This window comes from Gopherus flavomarginatus, chromosome 9 (assembly GCF_025201925.1).
Source record: "Gopherus flavomarginatus isolate rGopFla2 chromosome 9, rGopFla2.mat.asm, whole genome shotgun sequence".
Taxonomy (NCBI): domain Eukaryota; kingdom Metazoa; phylum Chordata; order Testudines; family Testudinidae; genus Gopherus; species Gopherus flavomarginatus.
The window spans coordinates 69469779-69491858 of record NC_066625.1 but is presented as its reverse complement, the minus strand read 5'-3'; the positions used below and the strand labels follow the sequence as shown (position 1 = coordinate 69491858).

Genomic DNA, 22080 nt, shown 5'->3' with positions numbered 1-22080 from the left:
GACTACAATGGGTCGTACTGAAGGGTGAACTGTCAGGCTGGAAGGAGGTTACTAGTGGAGTTCCTCAAGGATCGATTTTGGGACCAATCTTATTTAACCTTTTTATTACTGACCTTGGCACAAAAAGCGGGAATGTGCTAATAAAGTTTGCGGATGACACAAAGCTGGGGGGTATTGCTAACATGGAGAAGGACTGGGATATCATACAGGAAGATCTGGATGACCTTGTAAACTGGAGTAATAGTAATAGTATGAAATTTAATAGTGAAAAGTGCAAGGTCATGCACTTAGGGATTAATTATAAGAATTTTAGATATACATTGGGGACACATCAGTTGGAAGCAACAGAGGAGGAGAAGGACTTTGGAGTATTGGTTGATCACAGGATGACTATGAGCCGCCAATGTGATATGGCCGTTAAAAAAGCTAATGCGGTTTTAGGATGCATCAGGCGAGGTATTTTCAGCACAGATAAGGATGTGTTAGTACCGTTATATAAGGCACTGGTGAGACCTCATCTGGAATACTGTGTGCAGTTCTGGTCTCCCATGTTTAAGAAGGACGAATTCAAACTGGAACAGGTTCAGAGACGGGCTACTAGGATGATCCGAGGAATGGAAAACTTCTCATATGAAAGGAGACTCAAAGAGCTTGGCTTGTTTAGTCTAGCCAAAAGAAGGCTGAGGGGGGATATGCTTGTTCTTTATAAATATACCAGAGGGATTAATATTAGGGAGGGAGAGGAATTATTTAAGCTTAGTACCAACGTAGACACAAGAACGAATGGGTATAAACTGGACACTAGGAAGTTTAGACTTGAAATTAGACGAAAGTTTCTAACCATTAGAGGAGTGAAGTTCTGGCTTTAAGACTAAGCTTGACAAGTTTATGGAAGGGATGGTATGATGGGATAGCTTAATTTTGGCAATTGATCTTTGATTACCAGCAGATAAGTATGCCCAGTGGTCGGTGATGGGATGTTGGATGGGATGGGATCTGAGTTACTGCAGAGAATTCTTTCCTGAGTGCTGGCTGGTAAGTCTTGCGCACATGCTCAGGGTTTAGCTGATTGCCATATTTGGGGTCGGGAAGGAATTTTCCTCCGGGGCAGATTGGCAGAGGCCCTGGAGGTTTTTCGTCTTCCTCTGCAGCATGGGGTATGGGTCACTTGCTGGTGGATTCTCTGCAGCTTGAGGTCTTCAAACCACAATTTGAAGACTTCAATAACTCGGACATAGGTTAGGGGTTTGTTATAGAAGTGGATGGGTAGGGTTCTGTGGCCTGCTTTGTGCAGGAGGTCAGACTAGATGATCATATTGGTCCCTTCCGACCCTAAAGTCTATGAGTCTATGAGTCTCTAGAATGTAAAAATGCCAAGAGGTGAAACTATAATTAACTGTAGTTTTTCTGGACACACTGAACATATACAAATGGAGAAAACTGGGGTCAGCAGCGGCTCCAAAATCTGCCATGGTTGCCCCATTACACCAGCAAAATTTTGCATTTGTGCATCACTTCGGAAACTGCAAATGCAACTTCTTGTTTTCTTCACTGTGTATTTTTGACAGATTTCATGACAGATTGCACTCTGGAGGGGCACAAAGATGACCCAGCAAAATGAAACTGATTTCCCTAGGGATTAGTCGGTTGAGGTCACTGCTGCAACATGCTGCTAAAGCTTATTGCTCAGAAACCAGCAGGACACCTCATATGAACCCCAGGCTCCAATTATAACCACATTTAACCCTTTAACTACCTGCCGACAATCATTAGTCCAAACAAGCGGGACAAAAGACCAGATGTCAATTATGACATATCATAGCGGCACCCTTGAGATACAACAGTCAGCAAGCAGGAAATCCCAGTATAGGGTGGGTTACACTTCCTTCATAATTCACAAATACACTTACCTCCAGCAGGAAAGGACATTTTCCTTTTTCATTCTAATTTTATCAATACAACCCTAAACTAAATTACTCCAGTGAGATGCTGCAAATTCACATAACTCCATCATCGTTCTGTTGTTTGCACAGCACCTAGCACATTGGAGTCTTGGTCCATGAATGAGCAGAGCCTCTGCATGCGCACAAGTGTGAACAGCTGCTTTACCTCTCCCTCCCTTAAACACTCTGCAGGGAAGAGTGGTCCAAAGAGACATTGGGAGATAGTCATCAGTCCTTCTCCACAAGAAGATGACAGTAGGAAGGAACATTGGGAAGTTGTCAGAAAAATATCTTGCACAGAGCCTGCAGGATAGAGGGAATCATGTGGGGACAAAAGGTTGTGTAAGATGGTGGAGTCTCCCCAGTCCAATAAGCCAGGTATATTTCCACATTCTGAACTCTCTGAGATTCTGCAATCACAACATTCATACATAATTTTTCCATGTTGAGGCTGGTTTACCATCTTTATTATGATGAGATCAGTTTGCTGTGTGCTCCGATACGTAGTCTGACTGTTAATACTATGGATTGCAATTTATTCCCTGTTGTGGTCATATGGTGTGCAGGTTATAAGACTCAGTAATGGTTTGGGGACACTATTCTAAACAGGGTGGTTTGTCAGGTGCCACATCATATCTATAATGCTCTCTGCACATTCTGGCTCCTCTAAATTCTAGTTAAGAGAGAGACGCCACTGCCATTTGAGAGCTTTCTGCATCTCCAGAGTCTGTGGAAGGAGAATGAGCTTGCAACAGCTGAACCAGTAGCTGAGCCAAAGGAGAAGTCTATTACAGAGTCTACTGTTAACCCCAGGATGCTGATCTTTGGCGAGATGGCCCTGTCTCTCCCAATAAGCAGCCAGAGCTCTCAAAAGCGGCCACGGTCCTCTAGTTCCCTTTCACAATTACAGTGGGAGCAACTCAAAATCATTAGAGACTAATCATCTAGGTCACTGCTTGCTTCTGTTGTGTAGAAAGATTCTTACCTCTTACCGCTACTAAACATGTCTGTACATAAACTAAACAGAAGCCTTAAATATTTGATAAACATCTCCCTGCACATACCTGTCTATCCAGATTATGTATTAATATGATCCCTATTTACTATAGTATCAAAACAGCTTGAAGTCTTCAGTGTATTTATCCTCACAACACTGCTACAAGATAGCACTTCCCTATTACTCACACTTTGAAAATTGGGAACTGAGTACAGAGACACTGCCCACAGTCACACACAAGATTTGTGGAGGAATAGGAAATTGAACCGTGGACTCCCACATCCCAGACTAGCACTCTAACCATTAGACCATCCTGCCTCTTCCTCCTCCTTTAGTCTATGAAGTGCCACTTCCATCCCCACCTAATATGATGAATATCTGTGTATACATTACAAATGTGTGTGATTGTCTATGTTTTTCTACCCCACTGCTATCTGTCCTCGAGCCAAAATTTCTCAAGATGACTGCCAAGATAATTCTCTGCAATGTTTTGAAGGTAGAAGCAGATTTTGCATAACATCTGTGAAACAATTTTGGCACAAGTGAAATTTCGAAGAGTCAAAAAAACATTAATTGACTCAGTTTTCCTTAGCCTACTTTCCAATAATGCCAAGGTACAGATATATTTAGACGTATTTAGGAGAAGCTGACATTAAAGACAATTTAATTTAAAAAAATCTATTCACCTCAGCTTTTGTCAAATCATTATTATTTGTAATACAAAATTATCTGGCAGTGTCCCTTTTGACTCTGGGATTTGTTGAGTTTTATAGGGTTCTCATCATTATGTAATTCTATTTCCAACTGAATCTCCTCTGGATGGTTCTTCTAGAAAACCAGAAGGCAGCAGCCACGTTCTTTTATTTAAATTGAAAATGGTGACCTCAACAGCCTCCAGGAGCCTCTCTAAGCCTGGATGAGAATGCATTGTGATTATCCTAAATATACACATGTAACGTGCTCCCATTACGCAGCACAAGAGAGCACAAGTACAGAAAGGAATAGAGTCAACTAAAACCTCTAGTTATATATTATACTGCAGTTCAGAATCATCCCCATCTCTTCTTCTTCCAGATCATACGATGTCTCTGTGTTTGATTATAAACAGTAAAGAAAGAGGGAAAGGGAAGAGGAGTTGTACTTACTGAGGGTTACAGCCTTAGTATGCTGATTTCGGAATGCCTCCAAAAAAGGTTTACTATTTTACTGAAATATTTTGTAAATGGGGGTATCAGCAAGTTGTATTTAGAGAAAAGGCAATACAGAACCAGTCTGGAAGATACAGCACTGTAATTCCTTAGAGAACTGCTTTCATGGGCAAGTACAATATTTGCAATTGAAAAAAATCAGTGTTTGCCAACTTATGTCATGTAGTTACCACAGTTCTTTTCTATAGGAGTAAAACTGAAATAGGACAACGTGGTAACGTTTGGGAAATGCTGGCTTTTACAACGCTTAGCATTGTAGTTCCAAAAAAGAGGTCAAAACGTGCAAGGTTCCAAATGCTAATCATGCGATTTATGCTTCCAAGACAAAGACGAGTGTTTCAATGGCTATTTGCTTCTTTTTCTATTGCACATCTTCCTAAAATGTCTGGTCAAAATCTGTTTAAACTCGTTCAAATGAAGCATTTAATGTATGAGGAATATGAGAGAGAGAGACAGACAGACAGAGCATGCAAGACACACAGAGAGAAAACCTGGCAATGGTTACTATATAGCACCTAAAATGGATAAAAATAGAAAGACAAGGCTCAAGAGAAAATTCATGCTCATTGTCCAATGTAAAATTACCAGTATAAGAACCTATCAGGCAAACTTATTCACATGAGTAAGAATTATTCATGCAAGCCGTCACAAGAGGAGCTCCACAGAACTCAGTGGCCCATACTGTCTCCTTCCACATTAAAACCCAGAGTGGGGGCTTCTACAGAAAGAAAACTCTGCAATGAATCATTCGTTGAGATTCTCCATCACCACCTTGCCAGGAGAGTGGTTTGTCCCACAGCAAAATAGTCACGTGTCCCACCCCCCAAATCTGGCAGATCCCAGGGAGCTCTCAGATGCCTGGATCATGCAGCCTGAGGGCTTGAGCCTCTGCACCAGCTTTTACCCACCAGTGGGGCCTCATGGTATTGTGATTCCATTGGAGTAGTACTAACAGAAGCACTCTCCTGGCCACAGCTGCCTCCAGGATGCTATGCATAAGATTCAGAAGGCTGGAAAGGAGCTGGTATGTTCTCTTTCAGCCTGTCTGATCCTCTTTTGGCTTTCCCCAGCATGGGGAGATCTGCATAAAAACCCCTCTGTGAGTGAACTGGGGGGAAGGGGGACAAGGATGCAATCCACCTCAGTGAAATTACTTGGGAGTAGAGATTTACAGGATTGGGCCCACATGCGCAGCAGTGATCTCAAACAGAGATCTCAACCACACTGCTCTGGCCAGATCCATCCCACATGAGATAGTCATGTGACCTGCACAGCATAGTCAGATTCTGCAGAATCTCAGCCTTCCCCCCTCCCAACAGAAGTTTCTAGCCCTCATTTTTGCAAAAATAACCTTTCAAATCTGAACTGAGTGTAGAATGATGCTGTGTCATCTGTCTGAGTCTGCAGACAGCCTGAAAGAAAGACTAAGAGGTGTGAATTTTCCCGCCTGCTAGTAATTTCATTGGGTTGGTAGCCCTGAAGTCTAATGACATTTTAAATGTAAGCATTAACATTTTGGGTTGGTAGCCCTGAAGTCTAATGACATTTTAAATGTAAGCATTAACATTTCATTGTTTATTTTAGCAGCAGAGTGGAGAAGCAGCCAGAGTGAGGAGCTGGTAGATGTGGCAGGAAGGAAGATGCAGAAAGAAAAAAAGACACAAAGACAGAAAAGGGGGAAAGAGAGAAAAGAAAATGGGGAAGGAAAAGAAACAGAAGGCCATGTTCTATCCTTGACCTTTCTACAAACATCCCCCAGTTAACTCCACTGTGGAGGAGTCATAAATGCATATGGACTATCATTAAAAATGAAATTCAGAACTCTCTACAAAGTAAGTTTGACATCCTTGATCTAAAACATACCTAGATTTATTACTTTATATGAACTGATGCTGTGAGCAGCTGAATGTCAGTCAGTGCCCACTGAAGCTAGGAGTGAGCCCTATGGACTGTAGTAAAAGGCGAAAGATTTATACGATCTGACGAGAAACCAGAGTTACTAACATTCAGCATTTACTTAGCACCTTACTTTTTCAAAGCTCAGTGCAAACATTTAATTAATGGTCAATGTTAACTTTATAACCAACCACTTTCAAAGGAATTGTCCACACTTCCAGGAAACCATGGACTGGTCATCTAATTATGAAAGAGAGTTTTCTCATCTATCATCTACATTGGGCGGGAAATAATCAAGCTGGCAAAAACAAAGTCTAAAATATTAATATATAAATTATTAAAGTAGCTCTAAGGTGCAAATGTTAAGATAGGTCCACTGAATTTCAGGTATAAAAGAGTATCATGACTAGTTATGCTAGAGACCATTTAAATATATAGTATCAGGAAGAATTAAAAATGATGGGAAAACATGAGCTGCCAAGACAATACAAAAATGCCTACCATAAAACACTAAGATTATTGCCCTAAATATAGCAGTCATATGAATATTTAACCATGAATAAAGAATAAAATCATCAAATCTTTAACGAAACAAGAACAAATGGATATAAACTGGCCATCAACAAGTTTAGGCTTGAAATTAGATGAAGATTTCTAACCATCAGATGAGAGAAGTTCTTGAACAGCCTTCCTAGGGGAGCAGGGCAGCCTTCCTAGGGGAGTAGGGGTGCAAAAAACCTAACTGGCTTCAAGACAGAAGTTGATACATTTACAGAGGGGATGGTATGGAGCAGGGGCAGGCAACCTACGGCACGCAAGCTGATTTTCAGTGGCACTCACACTGCCCAGATCCTGGCCACCAGTCCAGAGGGCTCTGCATTTTAATTTAATTTTAAATGAACCTTCTTAAACATTTGAAAAACCTTATTTACTTTACATACAACAATAGTTTAGTTATATATTAAAGACTTATAGAAAGCGACCTTCTAAAAATATTAAAATGTATTACTGGCACGCAAAACCTTAAATTAGAGTAAATAAATGAGGAGTTGGCACACCGCTTCTGAAAGGTTGTCGACCCCTGGTAGGGAGGATACTGCCTACAATGGGATGTAGCTGATCTGTGATTGCGATCAGCAAATATCTCCAATGGCCAGTGATGGAACACTAGATGGGGAGAGTTCTGAGTTACTACAGAGAATTCTTTCCCAAGTGTCTGGCTGGTGGGTCTTGCCCACATACCCAGGGTCTAATTGACTGCCATATTTGGGGTTGGGAAGGAATTTTCCCCTGGGTCATATTAGCAGGGACTCTGAGGGTTTTGCATCTTCCTCTGTAGCATGGGTCATGGGTCACTTGCAGGCTTAAACTCGTGTAAATGGTGCATTCTCTGTAACTTGAAGTCTTTAAATCATGATTTGAGGATTTCAGTAACTCAGCCAGAGATTATGGATCTATTATAGGAGTGAGCGGGTAAGGTTCTGTGGCCTGCAATGTGCAGGAGGTCAGACTAGATCAGGGATCGGCAACCTTTGGCACGAGGCCTGTCAGGGAAAGCCCCGAGTGGGCCGGGCCGGTTTATTTACCTGCAGCGTCCGCAGGTTCAGTTGATTGCAGCTTCCACTGGCTGGGGTTCATCGTCCCAGGCCAATGGGAGCTGCGGGAAGGGCAGCCAGCACATCCCTCAGCCTGTACCACTTCCAGCAGCCCCTGGTGACCTGGGACGGCGAACCCCGGCCAGTGGGAGCTGCGATCGGCCGAACCTGCAGACGCTGCAGGTAAACAAACTGGCCCAGCCCACTCGGGGCTTTCCCTGACAGGTAGCGTGCCAAAGGTTGCCGATCCCTGGACTAGATGATCATGATGGTCCCTCTTGGCCTTAAAGTCTATGACGACTTACCCTGTTTTTTAAAAAAAATCCAACAGACGAATTGCATTCTTAATATGTATTATGGATTTTAGCCTTATTAGTTAAAGAATGCAAATTAAAGTGAGATTAAAGCAGTAATGACCCAAAAAGAAGCCACAAAGAGGAGGAAAATATGTATCATGATAAGAAAAATTAATAAAAAGGGACTAAGAACTTGGACATAAAGAGAAAATATAGAATACATTAGGCACATTAAATAAAGAGTAAAGGGCAAAAGGAAGAAAAGATTAGTAGTACAAAATGGAGAAAGGAAAACAGAACTTAATAATATAGGCATAAAATGTAAACAAGTAGCTCATTACTTCAATGCAGAGAAATTCTGTATAGTTATTTAATGAATGAGGTGCTGAAATACTCACTTATAATTCCAACATATGCTTAAATTACACTTTAAATGACAGTAACTTTTATAAATAAATTCACAAAGGAATACATTGTTATAACATTCTCTAGGCACACAAACAAATTATTTCAGTTTATTAGTGCTAAGTATTTTAAAATATCACTTCCACACCTCTTTAACATCTCATAACCCATTCTCAAAGAAATTTCTACCCATGACATTTGTTATTATTCAAGAATTGAACTACTGAAATATTGCTGGAGGAAGGATGGTGTTGGATTAAGGCACAAGGCTGGAGGTCAGGAGATGCTCACACTGCCATAGACTGACTGGGTGACCTTGGGCAAGTCACTTATTGCCTGTTTGTCTCAGTTCCCCTTCTGTGTAACAGAAATAAATTATTACCTCACAGACATTTACAAGGGTTAATTCATTAATGACTGTAAAGCAATGAGTCCCCCAGATGGAAGCAGCTATAAGTGAAAATATGATTGCTATTCCATCCACACCAAATTCTATACTCACCTCTTTAGTCGAAGCCAAGATCTTGAAATATACATAGCAATCTAGATGTTGGGTATCTCATGTAGCTCACAGACTGCTGTGAAAAATGTATTCATGTATGTACAGGGTATACATAGTAGTCTATATGTCGGGTATTTCAAGACAGAAGCAGTCTATGAACATGCTACATCAACACATATTCACTATGCTCTACTATTCTTTTGAAATGGGCCTATTATGTGGTTAACATGCAACTCAGAGGTTTTCACATAGAGGACTCACCAGGCTTCTGCCTCTTAAGCATATTATTCTCTCCTTTTCCCTTACACATTCTTAACTGAACATGCAGTTACACTAAGGTGTCCATCTCATCACTTTCACGCTATCTGCGCTGTGCTTCATTCTCAAAGGGTACTGCATAATTGCCACACCACAATGGAAAACTCAGCCATCTTGTTTAATGGCTATATGTCTTGAAGGACAAGGATGTCAAAAACTTCTATCCATAACAATAGGGCATGAGGATCCATTTTGTTAACTGTACATGAACAACCACCACGGTCTGCATTCAAAAACTGAAATGTTTCAAATTCTCTAGCTGGCATGACCTTGAGAGAGACCAGCTGGATTTCACAGCCCACTTTCCTGGGTTGAACAATCCCCATTTTCAAAGAACACTTAAAGTAAGAATTCACTCTCTTGCAGTAGTGGCATCATTACAGTATTTTAATTTCAAGTATCTGTACTCTACAGACACTCTGCAATTTTCTTTTGCCCTCCAAAATACTGGATGATGAGTTATTTTCCAAACCTACCTTGTACAACTCTGGCTTCACTGATATGAATAAGAGACAGTTCTCCAAAGCCTGGGTATTGTTAAGATTACCCATAGATTAATCATCTTTTGTGTTGGGTTATATGTAAATACTGTAAAATATGTGCATTATTAAAGCACAATTATTTGTTCCTTAAAATAGATAGTGGTCCAAACATAGCCCTCTGTTACTTATCAGTCTGAAACAACAGTGTCCCTTACAGATCCGATCAAATTTTAGACCTAAATTCTGAACAGTTCCAGTGGATTCTTCCCATTACCTATCAAATGAGTATTGTCTGTAAGAGACAATTTTTTTCATTGTTTTGCTACTTTCATGGGTTTATTAGGTTTTGAAATATAATAAAACAGTGGCGCAAAGAGACTTAACACCTTCTACTAAGTACAAATAAAAGCAAAGTCAAGTCCACTGACTGGGAACTTAAGACCTCATTCCTATGGGAAACAGAATTCAAAGGCTGTTTTTTCACAAACCTGGCCATCTGTTTATATGCTTCTTCAGCCACAGCAAAGATGTGTGGATCCATATCCCCCATATTCTGACCACTGTATGCATTGATGATATCTTCGCCATAGATAGGCAGCTGCTCATACGGATTTATGGCTACCAAGACGATACCTACAAAGGAAATGGAACAAAATCTATTAATAATGGCTGATTTGGAAAGGTAAAAGTGTCAAAAGCCAGGTATATGTTGTTCTAATCTTTCTTAAATGTTTTGCTTGGAGGAGAACAAAGTCCTGATCCAAAGCCCACTGAAGTAAATGGAAAGACATTATTTCGATGGGTTTTGGATTAGGTACTAAATTTGAATCCTGAAAGTTTGAACACAGTTAATTTTCTTGCTTGTAAGAAAATCACCAGGGAGGACTTTTACTCTTTCCCCATTTTTAAAGTTTTGGGTTTGAAGAATGAAAAGTTGCTTGGGTTTAGAGTAGGTCAGCCTGACATTGACTGATGATGAACAGCCAGCCTTACCCAGTAACAAGATCAGTGAGGACTGTACTTCCCATCTTTTATTATAAATCATGGCCTCTGATTTGCTCAGTTATAATTGTTTGGATCTAACAGAAAGGCTCTGAAATAAAATAGTGCCCACTTCTCACATAAGGGCTTAATGATGTCAGACATGTCAACCCTTTGTGCCTGATGTTATGGCACCACCTGTCAATATTAGAAATTTGTAATATAAAAGAACTAGTATTAGAAATTTTAGTATCAATATTTCTAACAAACAATGGCCTGATTTTGAATAGTGGCCTCCAACCAGTGCTCAGAAATAAAGGTAGGTGTACTTCATAGAGCTGGCACACCTAGGCTCCTGACTGAACTTGGAAATCAAATAGTTAGACATTTAAAAGTGCTATAACACACTCCCACAAATATTTCAGACCAAGCTGAAAGTGAGGCCAATATTTTTAACTTAATACATCTCCCATTTCAAGTCTCTCACGACACTGCCACGCAGGGAAGCGGTTGCCATGTGGACAGAAAGAAGTTGTAATCCTAGTTGTGGCCATCTAATAAGCACACCAGGCATCATTCTATGCAACACAGCTTGAATGAACATGTCTCCCTCATTCCCTCATACCAGATATTTCTATAGCAGTGTCATATCTAAATATATCCAGCAATCAAACTTCACTTTCTCTATAAAGCACTAAAAGTCTGTAATTCAGGGAAAGAAACAAGACCGTGTGCAGGCCTAAATGTTATGACTGAGACAAAGTAGGTGAAACATTTTTCATGGACTAGCAAAGAAAAGGCATCTGAAATCTGGACCTGCTCCTCCGAATATCATCCCAGTTTTACAGATGACTAAATCATGTCATATATTTACAGATCAAGCAAACAGCAAAATAAAACCACAAACAAGCTTTCTAATGAGCAAATACCTTTTGGAAAAGGATTGGAAGGATTCTCGTCTGCTCCTTTAGATATAATACATGTTATACCTCAAGACATAGCTATGTAACCTGTGATACAAAGACCTCAGTGTTTTTCCATCAACCATGACTTCACTGGGATGATACAAGGACTTGAACTTAAAGTCTCTATTTAAAAAAAAAAAAAAAAAGATGCCAAGCCCTTACACTTTAATGAACAGTCAAGAACGAACACACACACACCTACTCACCTGCAAGTTAAGGGAATTTTTTTAGGTGCCAATTTTACAAATCCTGCTATTGAAAATATGAGAAGCTAATCAAAAGTTAAAGTTAGAAGGAAATAATTGGATCATATTCTAGTCCCCATTGCAGATGTACCAAACAATCTGTAGTCTGAGTTTGACTGAAGCCAAGAAATGGAACAGCAGAGGTGTTACAGACCAGTATTAAGGTACACTGGCAGAGTGGAGTAGGAGCACAGGAATGGAACTGTCGAGGGGCTACAAATCAGGATTAAGGTGCACTGGCAGATCTTTGTGCAGAAGGATGAACAATGCCTGCCCGGAACATGCTAGGTTTCTCAACAAAGCCAGATTCACCCATACAAAATTAAAAATAAATAAGGATACACTTAAGCTGGTTGCACAATGAAGAGGCTGGGACCATGATCTGATACAAGAGATTAATACAGTAACTCCACGCTTAACGTTGTAGTTATGTTCCAGAAAAATGCAACTTAAAGCGAAACAATGTTAAGCGAATCCAATTTCCCCATAAGAATTAATGCAAATGGTGAGGGGGTTAGGTTCCAGGGAAATTGTTTTCACCAGACAAAAAACTATATATTATACAGACGTACACACAGTATATGTTTTAAACAAACAATGTAATACCGTACACAGCAATGATGATTATGAAGCTTGGTTGAGGTGGTGGAGTCGGAGGGTGGAATATTTCCCAGGGAATGCCTTAGTGCTGATTGATGAACTAGCACTTGGCTGAGCCCTCAAGGGTTAACACATCGTTGTTAATGTAGCCTCACACTCTACAAGGCAGCACAAATGGAGGGAGGGGAGACAGCATGGCAGACAGAGACACACACCCTGTGTGAGAGAGAGAGATGTGCATTGTCCCTTTAAGTACGCTGACCCCACTCTAAGTACACTGCCTTTTAAAGTAGCTCAGCAAGTTGAGACAGCAGCTGCTGCTAGCAAGCTCCCCCCTGTCGTGTCTCCCCCAGCCCCCCTCGCTCTATGAAGATGAGGTAAGCAGGGGACAGGAGCAGGCGGATACCCTGACATTAGCACCCCTTTCCTGCCCTCCCCACCCACCCCCCTGAAAGCAGGAGGCTCCCAGGAGCAGTTCCAAGGCAGAGGGCAGGAGCAGCCCATAGCAGTGGGGGGAGAAACAGCTGAACTGCCAGCAACTGATAGCCTGCTGGGTGGCTGCCACACAGGGAACTTAGGGGAGTTGATAGGGGGGCTGCCAGTCCACCCTGGTTCCAACCCCCCCAACAGCCAGCTGCAATGGGCTGCTCTTTCTGCAAGCGGTACACAAAGCAGGCGGCTGCCAAACAGCTTTATGAGCATTGCGCAACTTTAAACGAGCCTGTTCTCTAATTGATCAGCAATGTAACAATGAAACATTAACTGGGATGATTTTAAGTGAGGAGTTACTGTATAGCTGAACTTCTCAGTAATAGTGATCATGTTATTAAAGGTAACATCCTTGTAAGGGGCAAAATACCACAGAAACTCACCACAGTAGCATTTAACTTAAAAAAAAAAAAAAAGCAAACTTACACAAAAATGAGGAAGTTAGTTAACTGGAAATTAAAAAGAACAGCCAAAACGTGAAATGTCTGCATGGAAACTTTTTAAAAACACCATAATAGAAGTTCAAATGAAACGTGTAACCTCAAATTTAAAAAAAAAACAGCAAGAGAACCAAAAAAATGCCACCATGGCTAAACAACAGACTAAAAGATTTGGTTACAGACAAAAAGGCATCCTGTAAAAATTGGAAGCCAAATCCTACTGTGGAAAACAGAAAGGAACGTAAACTCTGGCAAGTCAAGGGTAAAAGTATAATTAGGTAGATCAAAAAAGAATCTGAAGAGCAACTTGCAAAAAACTGAAAAACTAATAGCAATTTTTTTTAAAGTACATCGGAAGCAGGAAGTCTGACAAACAATCAGTGGTTTCACTGGATGATGGAAGTGGTAAAGCTGCACTCAAGACAAGGCTTTTGTGGATGAGCTAAATGAATTCTTTGCATCAGACTTCTCTGCACATCTGAGCCATTCTTTTTAGGTAACAAATCTGAGGAACTGTCCTTGATTGAGGTGTCAATAAAGGAGGTTATGGAACAAACTGATAAATTAAACTAGTACATCACCAGGACCAGATAGGATTCACCCAAGAGTTCTGACGGAACTCAAATATGAAATTGCAAAACAACTGGGGTATGTAACCTATTTCTTAAATCCACTTCTGTACCAGATAACTGGAGGTTAACTAATATGATGCTATTTTAAAGAAAAAAAAAAACAGGCTCCAGAGTTGATCCTGGCAATTATATGCCAGTAAACCTAATTTCAGTACCAGCCAAATTGGTTGAAACTATAGTAAAGAATAGTATTATCAGACACATAGATGAACATAATGCATTGTGAAAGAGTCAACACAGCTTTTGTAAATGGAAATCATGGCTCACCAATCTATTGGAATTCTTTAAGGTTGTCAAAAAGCATGTGGACAAAGGTGATTCATGGGACATAGTATACATGGACTTTCAGAAGGCCTTTACAAGGTCCCTCACCAAAGGCTCTTAAGCAAAGCAGACAGTCATGGGACAAGAGGGAAGGTCCTCCCGTGGATCAGTAAGATGTGGGGGGGAAAGGGTAGGAATAAATGGTCAGTTTTCACAGTGGAGAGAGGTAAATAGTGGGGTCCCACAAAGAACTGTCCTGAGACCAGTGCTGTTCAACATATTCATAAATGACCTGGAAAAAGGGATAAACAGTGAGGTTGCAAATTTCGTAGACAATACAAAATTACTCAAGATAGTTAAGTCCAAAGCAGACTGTGAAGAGTTACAAAAGATTTCACAAAACAGAGTGACTTGGCAACAAAATGGCAGAAGAAATTCAATGTTGACAAATGCAAAGTAATGAGCATTGGAAAAACATAAATCATCTGTTACCGCTCAAGAAAGAGATCTTGGTGTCAGTCTGGATAGTTCTCTGAAAACATTCGCTCAATGTGCAGCAGCAGTCATAAAAGCTAACAAAATATTAGGAACAGGATAGATAATAAGACAGAAAATATCATAGTGCCACTACATAAATCCATGGAAAGGCCACATTTTGAATACTGAGTTTAGTTCTGGTCGCCCCATCTCAAAAAAAGCCAGATTTGAATTGGAAAAGGTACAGAAAAGGGCAACATAAATGATCAGGGGTATGGAAGAGCTTCCCTATGAGGAGAGATTGAAAAGACTGGGACTATTCAGTTTAGAAAAGAGATGACTAAAGTGTGATATGAGAGAGGTCGATAAAATCATGAATGATGTGGAGAAAGTGAATAGGGAGGTGGTATTTACCCCTTCACAGAACACAAGAACCACGGGTCACCCAATGAAATTAATAGGCAGCAGGTTTAACACAAACACAAGGAAGTACTTCTTTGCGCAATGCACAGTTAATCTGTGGAACTTGTTGCCAGGGGAAGTTGTGAAAGCCAAAAGTATAACTGTGTTCAAAATAAGAATTAGATAAGTTCATGGAGGATAGGTCCATCAATAGCTATTAGTCAAGGTGGTCAGGGACGCAACCCCATTCTCTGTATGTCCCTAAATCTCTGACTGCCAGAAGCTGAGACTGGACGACAGAAGATAGATTGCTCAGTAATTGCCCAGTTCTGTTCATTCCCTCTGAAGCATCTGGCACTGGCCAATGTCAAAGACAGGATACTGCGCTAGATGGACCATTGGTCTGACGCAGTATGAGCCATTCTTCTGAGCAAACTCATGTCTCACTGATGATGGATGAGCATCAATATGGTGTATTGGAGAAAAGGGTGTCAGCTGCTTGTTAGCTACTGAAGCACCTCCTATAAACTGCTCTCAGAAATATCTCGCTTGTCTAATAGGAGGCTGTTTGCCACCTCTTGCAAACTGCAGGAAAGCACAGTGATTACAACACCGTGAAGAGACATAGGGGAGTAATGGTACAAGCATGTTCGCCTCAATATCTCATTGACACTGGCACTGGTGGAACTGGCAGAGAGACTCACAAACAAACAACAGTACAGGTCTGTTTCAGTACAAAAAAAACCCAACATGTTCCAATTTCTAATCTGAAACAATAAATTACTTATGCTAACAAACAAAAATGCCAAGAGCTGAAGCTATTTTAGCTGATCCTAGTCCAAGATAATCTTTTGACTTTATTTTTTCCTGTGTAGGAAAAAATAAAAAGTAGGGCTGTCAAGCGATTAAAAAAAAAATCATGGTTAATTGTGCAATTAAAAAATTAATTGTGCTCTTAAACAATAATAGAATACCATTTATTTAAATATTTTTGGATATTTTCTACGTTTTCAAATATATTGATTTCAATTACAACAGAATACAAAGTGTACAGTGCTCACTTTATATTTATTTTTGGTTACAAATATTTGCACTGTAAAAAACCAAAAATTGTATTTTTCAATTCACCTAATACAAGTAGTGTAATGCAATCTCTTTATCATGAAAGTTGAACTTACAAATGTAGAATTATGTACATAAAAAAACTGCATTCAAAAATAAAACAATGGAAAATTTTAGAGCCTGCAAATCCATTCAGTTCTATTTCTTGTTCAGCCAATCACTCAGACAAACAAGTTTCTTTACATTTGCAGGAGATAATACTGCCCTCTTCTTATTTACAATGTCACCTGAAAGTGACAACATGCATTCTCATGGCACTGTTGTAGCTGTTGTCACAAGATATTCACGTGCCAGATGCGCTAAAGATTCATATGTCCCTTTATGATTCAACCACCATTCCAGGGGACATTCATCCATGCTAATGAGGGGTTCTGCTTGATAACAATCAAAAGCAGTGCGGACTGATGCATGTTCATTTTCATTATCTGAGTCAGATGCCACCAGCAGAAGGTTGATTTTCTTTTTTGTTGGTTCAGGCTCTGTAGTTTTCGCATTGGAGTGTTGCTCTCTTAAGAATTCTGAAAGCATGTTCCACACCTCGTCTCTTTCAGATTTTGAAAGGCACTTCAGATTCTTAAGCCTTGGGTCAAGTGCTGTAATCATCTTTAGAAATCTCACACTGGTACCTTCTTTGCGTTATGTGAAATCTGCAGTGAAAGTGTTCTTAAAATGAACAACATGTGCTGGCTCATCATCCAAGACTGCTATAACATGAAATATATGGCAGAATGCAGGTAAAACAGGACAGGAGACATACAATTCTCCTCCAAGGAGTTCAGTCACAAATTTAATTAATGAACAATTTTTTAATGAGCGTCATTAGCATGGAAGCATGTGCTCTGGAATGGTGGCAGAAGCATGAAGGGGCATACAAATATTTAGCATATCTGGCACGTAAATATCTACAAAAATGCCATGCAAATGCCTGTTTTCACTTTCTGGTGACATTGCAAATAAGAAGAGGGCAGCATTATCTCCTGTAAATGTAAACAAACTTGTTGTCTTAGCGGCTGGCTGAACAAGAAGTTGGACTGAGTGGACTTGTAGGCTCTGAAGTTTTACACTGTTTTGTTTTTGAATGCAGTTATTTAACAAAAAACCCCTGACATTTGTAAACAGCACTTTCACCACAAAGAGATTACACTACATTACTTGTATGAGGTGAATTGAAAAATATTATTTCTTTTATCATGTTTACAGTGCAAATATTTATAATAAAAAATAATATATACTTTGATTTCAATTACAACACAGAATATATATGAAAATGTAGAAAAAACATCCAAAATATTTAATAAAATTCAATTGGTATTCTATTGTTTAACAGTGCGATTAAAACTGTGATTAATCATGATTAATTTTTTTGAGTTAATCGCGTGAGTTAACTGTGATTAATCGACAGCCCTAATAAAAAGCTTTACCCTTCAGAGGATTTGTCAACAGAGCTGGATGAGGGTAATGTTTTTCACATCAGATTTAAGTAAAACATGTTGTTCCCTAAGAAACTTATCATACAAAAAATAGCTACAATAAATGGTCTTTGTTGAGTCTCCTTCCCTCTCACTTGTTCCAGAGATGTGGAATCTTTAGTATTCCTTGAGAATTTCAGTCCTTTCCTTCTTACCCTTGCCTTTATACCTACATTTTTCTGGAAACTTTTACACACTTGGCTGCTATTAACAGTTTCCCAGGGAAAAATTCCACATACAAAATGGCTGCAATGGTGGACCCAACTACTTATAGTCATTGATCCATTTTTTAAACTTCCTATACAAATGGTCTACAGACTATTCATACCCCTTGCACTTATTAAGCAATAATCAACACAAGCATCCTTACACTGCCTCAAGTATAAAGACTCTTACAGTACATCTACACTACTATGTTACAGAGCGGCCACAGCAGTGCTCTGACATGGGCAGTATAGACTAGGGTGACCAGATAGAAGGGTGAAAAATCAGGACAAGGGGTAGGGGGTAATAGGAAGCTATATAAGAAAAAGTCCCAAATATCAGGACTGTCCCTATAAAAATCCGGACATCTGGTCACCCTAGTATACACATGCTTTATCGCTGAGGGAGAGCTCTCCCTGCGACAACCCCGCCCACCCCCACCCTAACGAGCGGTGGTAGCTTTATCGCTGTCTATACTGGTGCTTATCAGCTGTCTATACTGGTGCTTTTCAGCGCTAAAACTTTTGTCGCTCAGGCGGGTGTTTTTTCACACCCCTGAACAACAAAAGTTTAAGCGCTGAAAGTGGCAGTATAGATACAGCCTAAGTCTAACAACTGACGCAAGCCTACACTGCCAAGCTGTAGAAATATTTTGGGAAACAGTCACTCTCTTCACTAGCAATGCTTTGTCACTGGATTCCCCCAGCTAAATGAACAATTGGATTCTTTGCTCATTTCAGAGATTAATAAATCATGTGGCTGTTGTTCCAACCAATTTATACAACTGCTAAGAAATACATAATAATGCACTGAACTTCAAATTGTCTGCGTTTATGGTTATGATTTGAAACGACTAAGGATTTTTACTTTGAGAAATAAGATTACATATCTAGCAACAAACAAATAGTTTTCTGCAACTTGGAATATACTCAATGATTTCCTTCCCTAGTTTCAGACAACTGTTAGATATCTTAGAGAGGAGTTTGCCTTCAACATGATAAACACGTAGAAAAATTTCTTAAAACCACTCGTGGAGCAAATCAATGAGACGCTATAGATTTTATGCAACTTCAAAACAATCCCATCCTGCTTTGGGCTATGCTGGCAAAAAATAGTCTCATTGAGCTAAAACAACAGCCACACGTCCAGACTTTAATATACTAAATTACTTTATTTCAGAATAGTTTCATAGGACAAATAATATCCCTCATGGAAAAGCCCACAAGAACTGAATAAAGAATTATATACACTTTCTACGGAATTTTTAAGCCAACCTATAAAATACCATAGCAGGGACATAATTCACTAATAAATTTTACTGGTTTTAAGAATAATTTCTATGGAACTTTTTTGGTTTCATCCTATCATATACCCAGAGCATCAGTGCTACTCCCTCAACTTGGATCAGTCTCTTGGGGGAACCTCTTCAATGTGCAAGATTCTAAGGGGAGTCACTCTTCCTTTAAGGTAGGCCACAGAGCTTCACCGCCTCTTGAGACTGAACCTCTGGGACTTCCGCGCTCCTGCTTCACACCGTGAGCTCTGTCCCGCAAGTCCAAATGAGACAGATCCTGGTAGAGACTTCAGGGATTAATGCACTTCAACAAGTATTTACAGTGACATTCCAGCAGCGTTTTCAAAACAGTAGGGTTCATTAGTCAAGGGGAACCTTGCATAGAACATCCTTAGGTTAGCATAGAAACATTCAAGTTAAAGTACAGTCCACCCTGGTCATTCCAGAACAATTTATCAGCCAAACTGCAGGGAACTCCATTTTCCAGGCTCTCTGGCTTTCTCTCTAACTTTCTTAGTCAATTCTCTGGGGAGAGGGCCCAGACTTGTTCCAGAACCCATTTTACTCCCCCACCACACACCTTCAAGTTCTTTGATCTTGAGTTGGGGTTTCTAGTCAGCTCCCCTGCTGAGAGGTGGGGAAATCCATGAGTCATTGGTGCTTGCACTGTCTCTTTGGCCCCCAGTGTTGATCCGGGTGGGTTTTAACCAGTTCCTTGGTGATTCTTCATTCCACCCTGACAGGGAGGTGACATGCACATCTACATCTCTTAGTCTGCTGGGAAAGCAAACTTAATCCTTCCCACTCCCTACCTTCCACTAGGTAGCAATGCAAAATATAGGGGAAACTGAGGAAGACGTAGGCCTGATAAAAATCTTACCAAAAATTATCACTTTGTCTCACCCCATCTTAATTGCACTGGATTTTCCATAAGAAATACATAAATCTACTAATGCAAGGGTCATGGTAACATTTCTTTTTCTTTTATATTAAATCTGCACCCCTCGGTTGCTATTATGATTCTTCCTGTACACACGCAAACTAAAGAGCTCCAATTCTTTCATCTTGAGGGTGGTCATCTATCTACAAATGGCTAAATATTTATCTAAATCTAGGCTCATTGTACTGCATAATGGGCAGTGTTTTATACTTCATAAACATCATATAACATAAGCAGCAAGGTTCACTGAATTTTAAACATAGCTACCAGAAGGTTCTCAGAATAATCGAGATGCACTTTTCCCTTTTAATATTCACAAATCTTTGTTCAGATTTGAACAGATTTGAAGAAATAATGAAGAACAAAGCTGAACAAATTGCCTCCAGATCTCAGGTCAATTACTGCCCTAAAATTATCAAGCCTTCTTTAATTTAAAATGACTTAAGATGACATCAAAGTGAAATTCAATCCTGTTTAGTCTTCATTTGACCTACCTTTATATCATTCTAGGGTATACAGTAGAATAGTCCAATTTTCAAAGGCCAACATACAAAAGGTAAATTCAACAGTTATGTTTCTGGGGCCTGGTTTACACTAAAAACTTATATACCAGGATAGCGAGCTTGGTCAGGTGTCTGAAAAAACCCACATCTCCCAATGACATAGCTATGCTCACCAAAAAAACCCAGTGTTGATACAGCTGTGCCGACAGAAGAGGTGGTTCAGGAAGGTGGCATTCCTACACCAGCAGAAACATTTCTTCTCTCGGTGTACACTGCAGCAATACTAGGGGGCTATGCCAACATAACTATACTGACATAGGTTCTGTCATGTAGACACAGCCCAAATTCCCATATCTGAACATACAAATCAAATACAGTAGAACCTCAGAGTTATGAACACCAGGGTTACGAACTGACCGGTCAACCACACGCCTCATTTGGAACTGGAAGTACACAGTCAGGCAGCAGACACAAAAACAAAAGCAAATACAGTGCAGTACTGTATTAAAAATAAACTACTTTAAAAAAAAGGAAAAAGTTTAAAAAAAAACTTTGACAAGGTAAGGAAACTGTTCCTGTGCCAGTTTCATTTAAATTAAGATGGTTAAAAGCAGCATTTTAGTTCTGCATAGTGAAGTTTCAAAGCTGTATTAAGTCAATACTGTTTGAAAGAACAACTCTAAAGTTTTGTTCAGTTACGAGCATTTCAGAGTTATGAACCTCCTCCATTCCTGAGATGTCTGTAACTCTGAGGTTCTAATATAACTGCACATGGTTTTCACATGCAAACAGAGTTCTGTAAGTGCACACCAATTTCACTTGGCTTCCCTGTGACTGACTTGGTGATGGTCTATAATAATTTATGAATATTATATATTCTATTTTTCTGACTTAAGAAGACAGTAATGTATGAATATAAGGGATGAATTCAAGCAAGGTCTGGTTGCATCTAAGCAGGAAAGAGGACAATAGCTTCAGAAAGTTACCTATTTAGTCACATTTTAGGGACAATACTAGACTAATTTGCTTTGATGTACCACCTCCGAACTCTGAGATCTGTAAACACAGAACTGGGAACAAGAGACAAAGGGCTTCTAAGGGGATAAAATTGACTCTCTCAAGGGAGAGAGTGAGTGGTTGTTGAGAGTCATTGATGAGAAGTGGTTCTCCCAGACCACAGAGGTCATGGGAGGGAGTGAAGACAGACCCGCCTGAGGCATGGCAGGCCTCTACGGGTACGTCTACACTGTAATTAAAACCTGTCGCTGACCCATGCCAGCTGACTCAGGCTTATGCTAATCGGCTGTATAATTGTGGTGCAGACGTTTGGGTGTGGTCATAGAAGCCAGGCTTCAGCCCAAGCCCCGAACGTCTACACCACAGTTAAATAGCCCCTTGCCCCGAGCCCAAG

The 22080-nt window shown here is 40.0% G+C and overlaps 1 protein-coding gene across 8 annotated transcripts in view; it reads right to left on the bottom strand.

Annotated features, from left to right (window-relative positions):
* The window catches only part of MYO5A (myosin VA), a 205687-nt gene that overhangs the window by 105285 nt on the left and 78322 nt on the right, over positions 1–22080 (bottom strand). For all 8 annotated transcript variants that reach the window (XM_050966865.1, XM_050966867.1, XM_050966868.1 and 5 more), the window contains exon 4: positions 10131–10275. In XM_050966865.1, coding sequence (XP_050822822.1) covers positions 10131–10275 — 145 coding nt within the window. The remainder of the gene's footprint in view (positions 1–10130; positions 10276–22080) is intronic.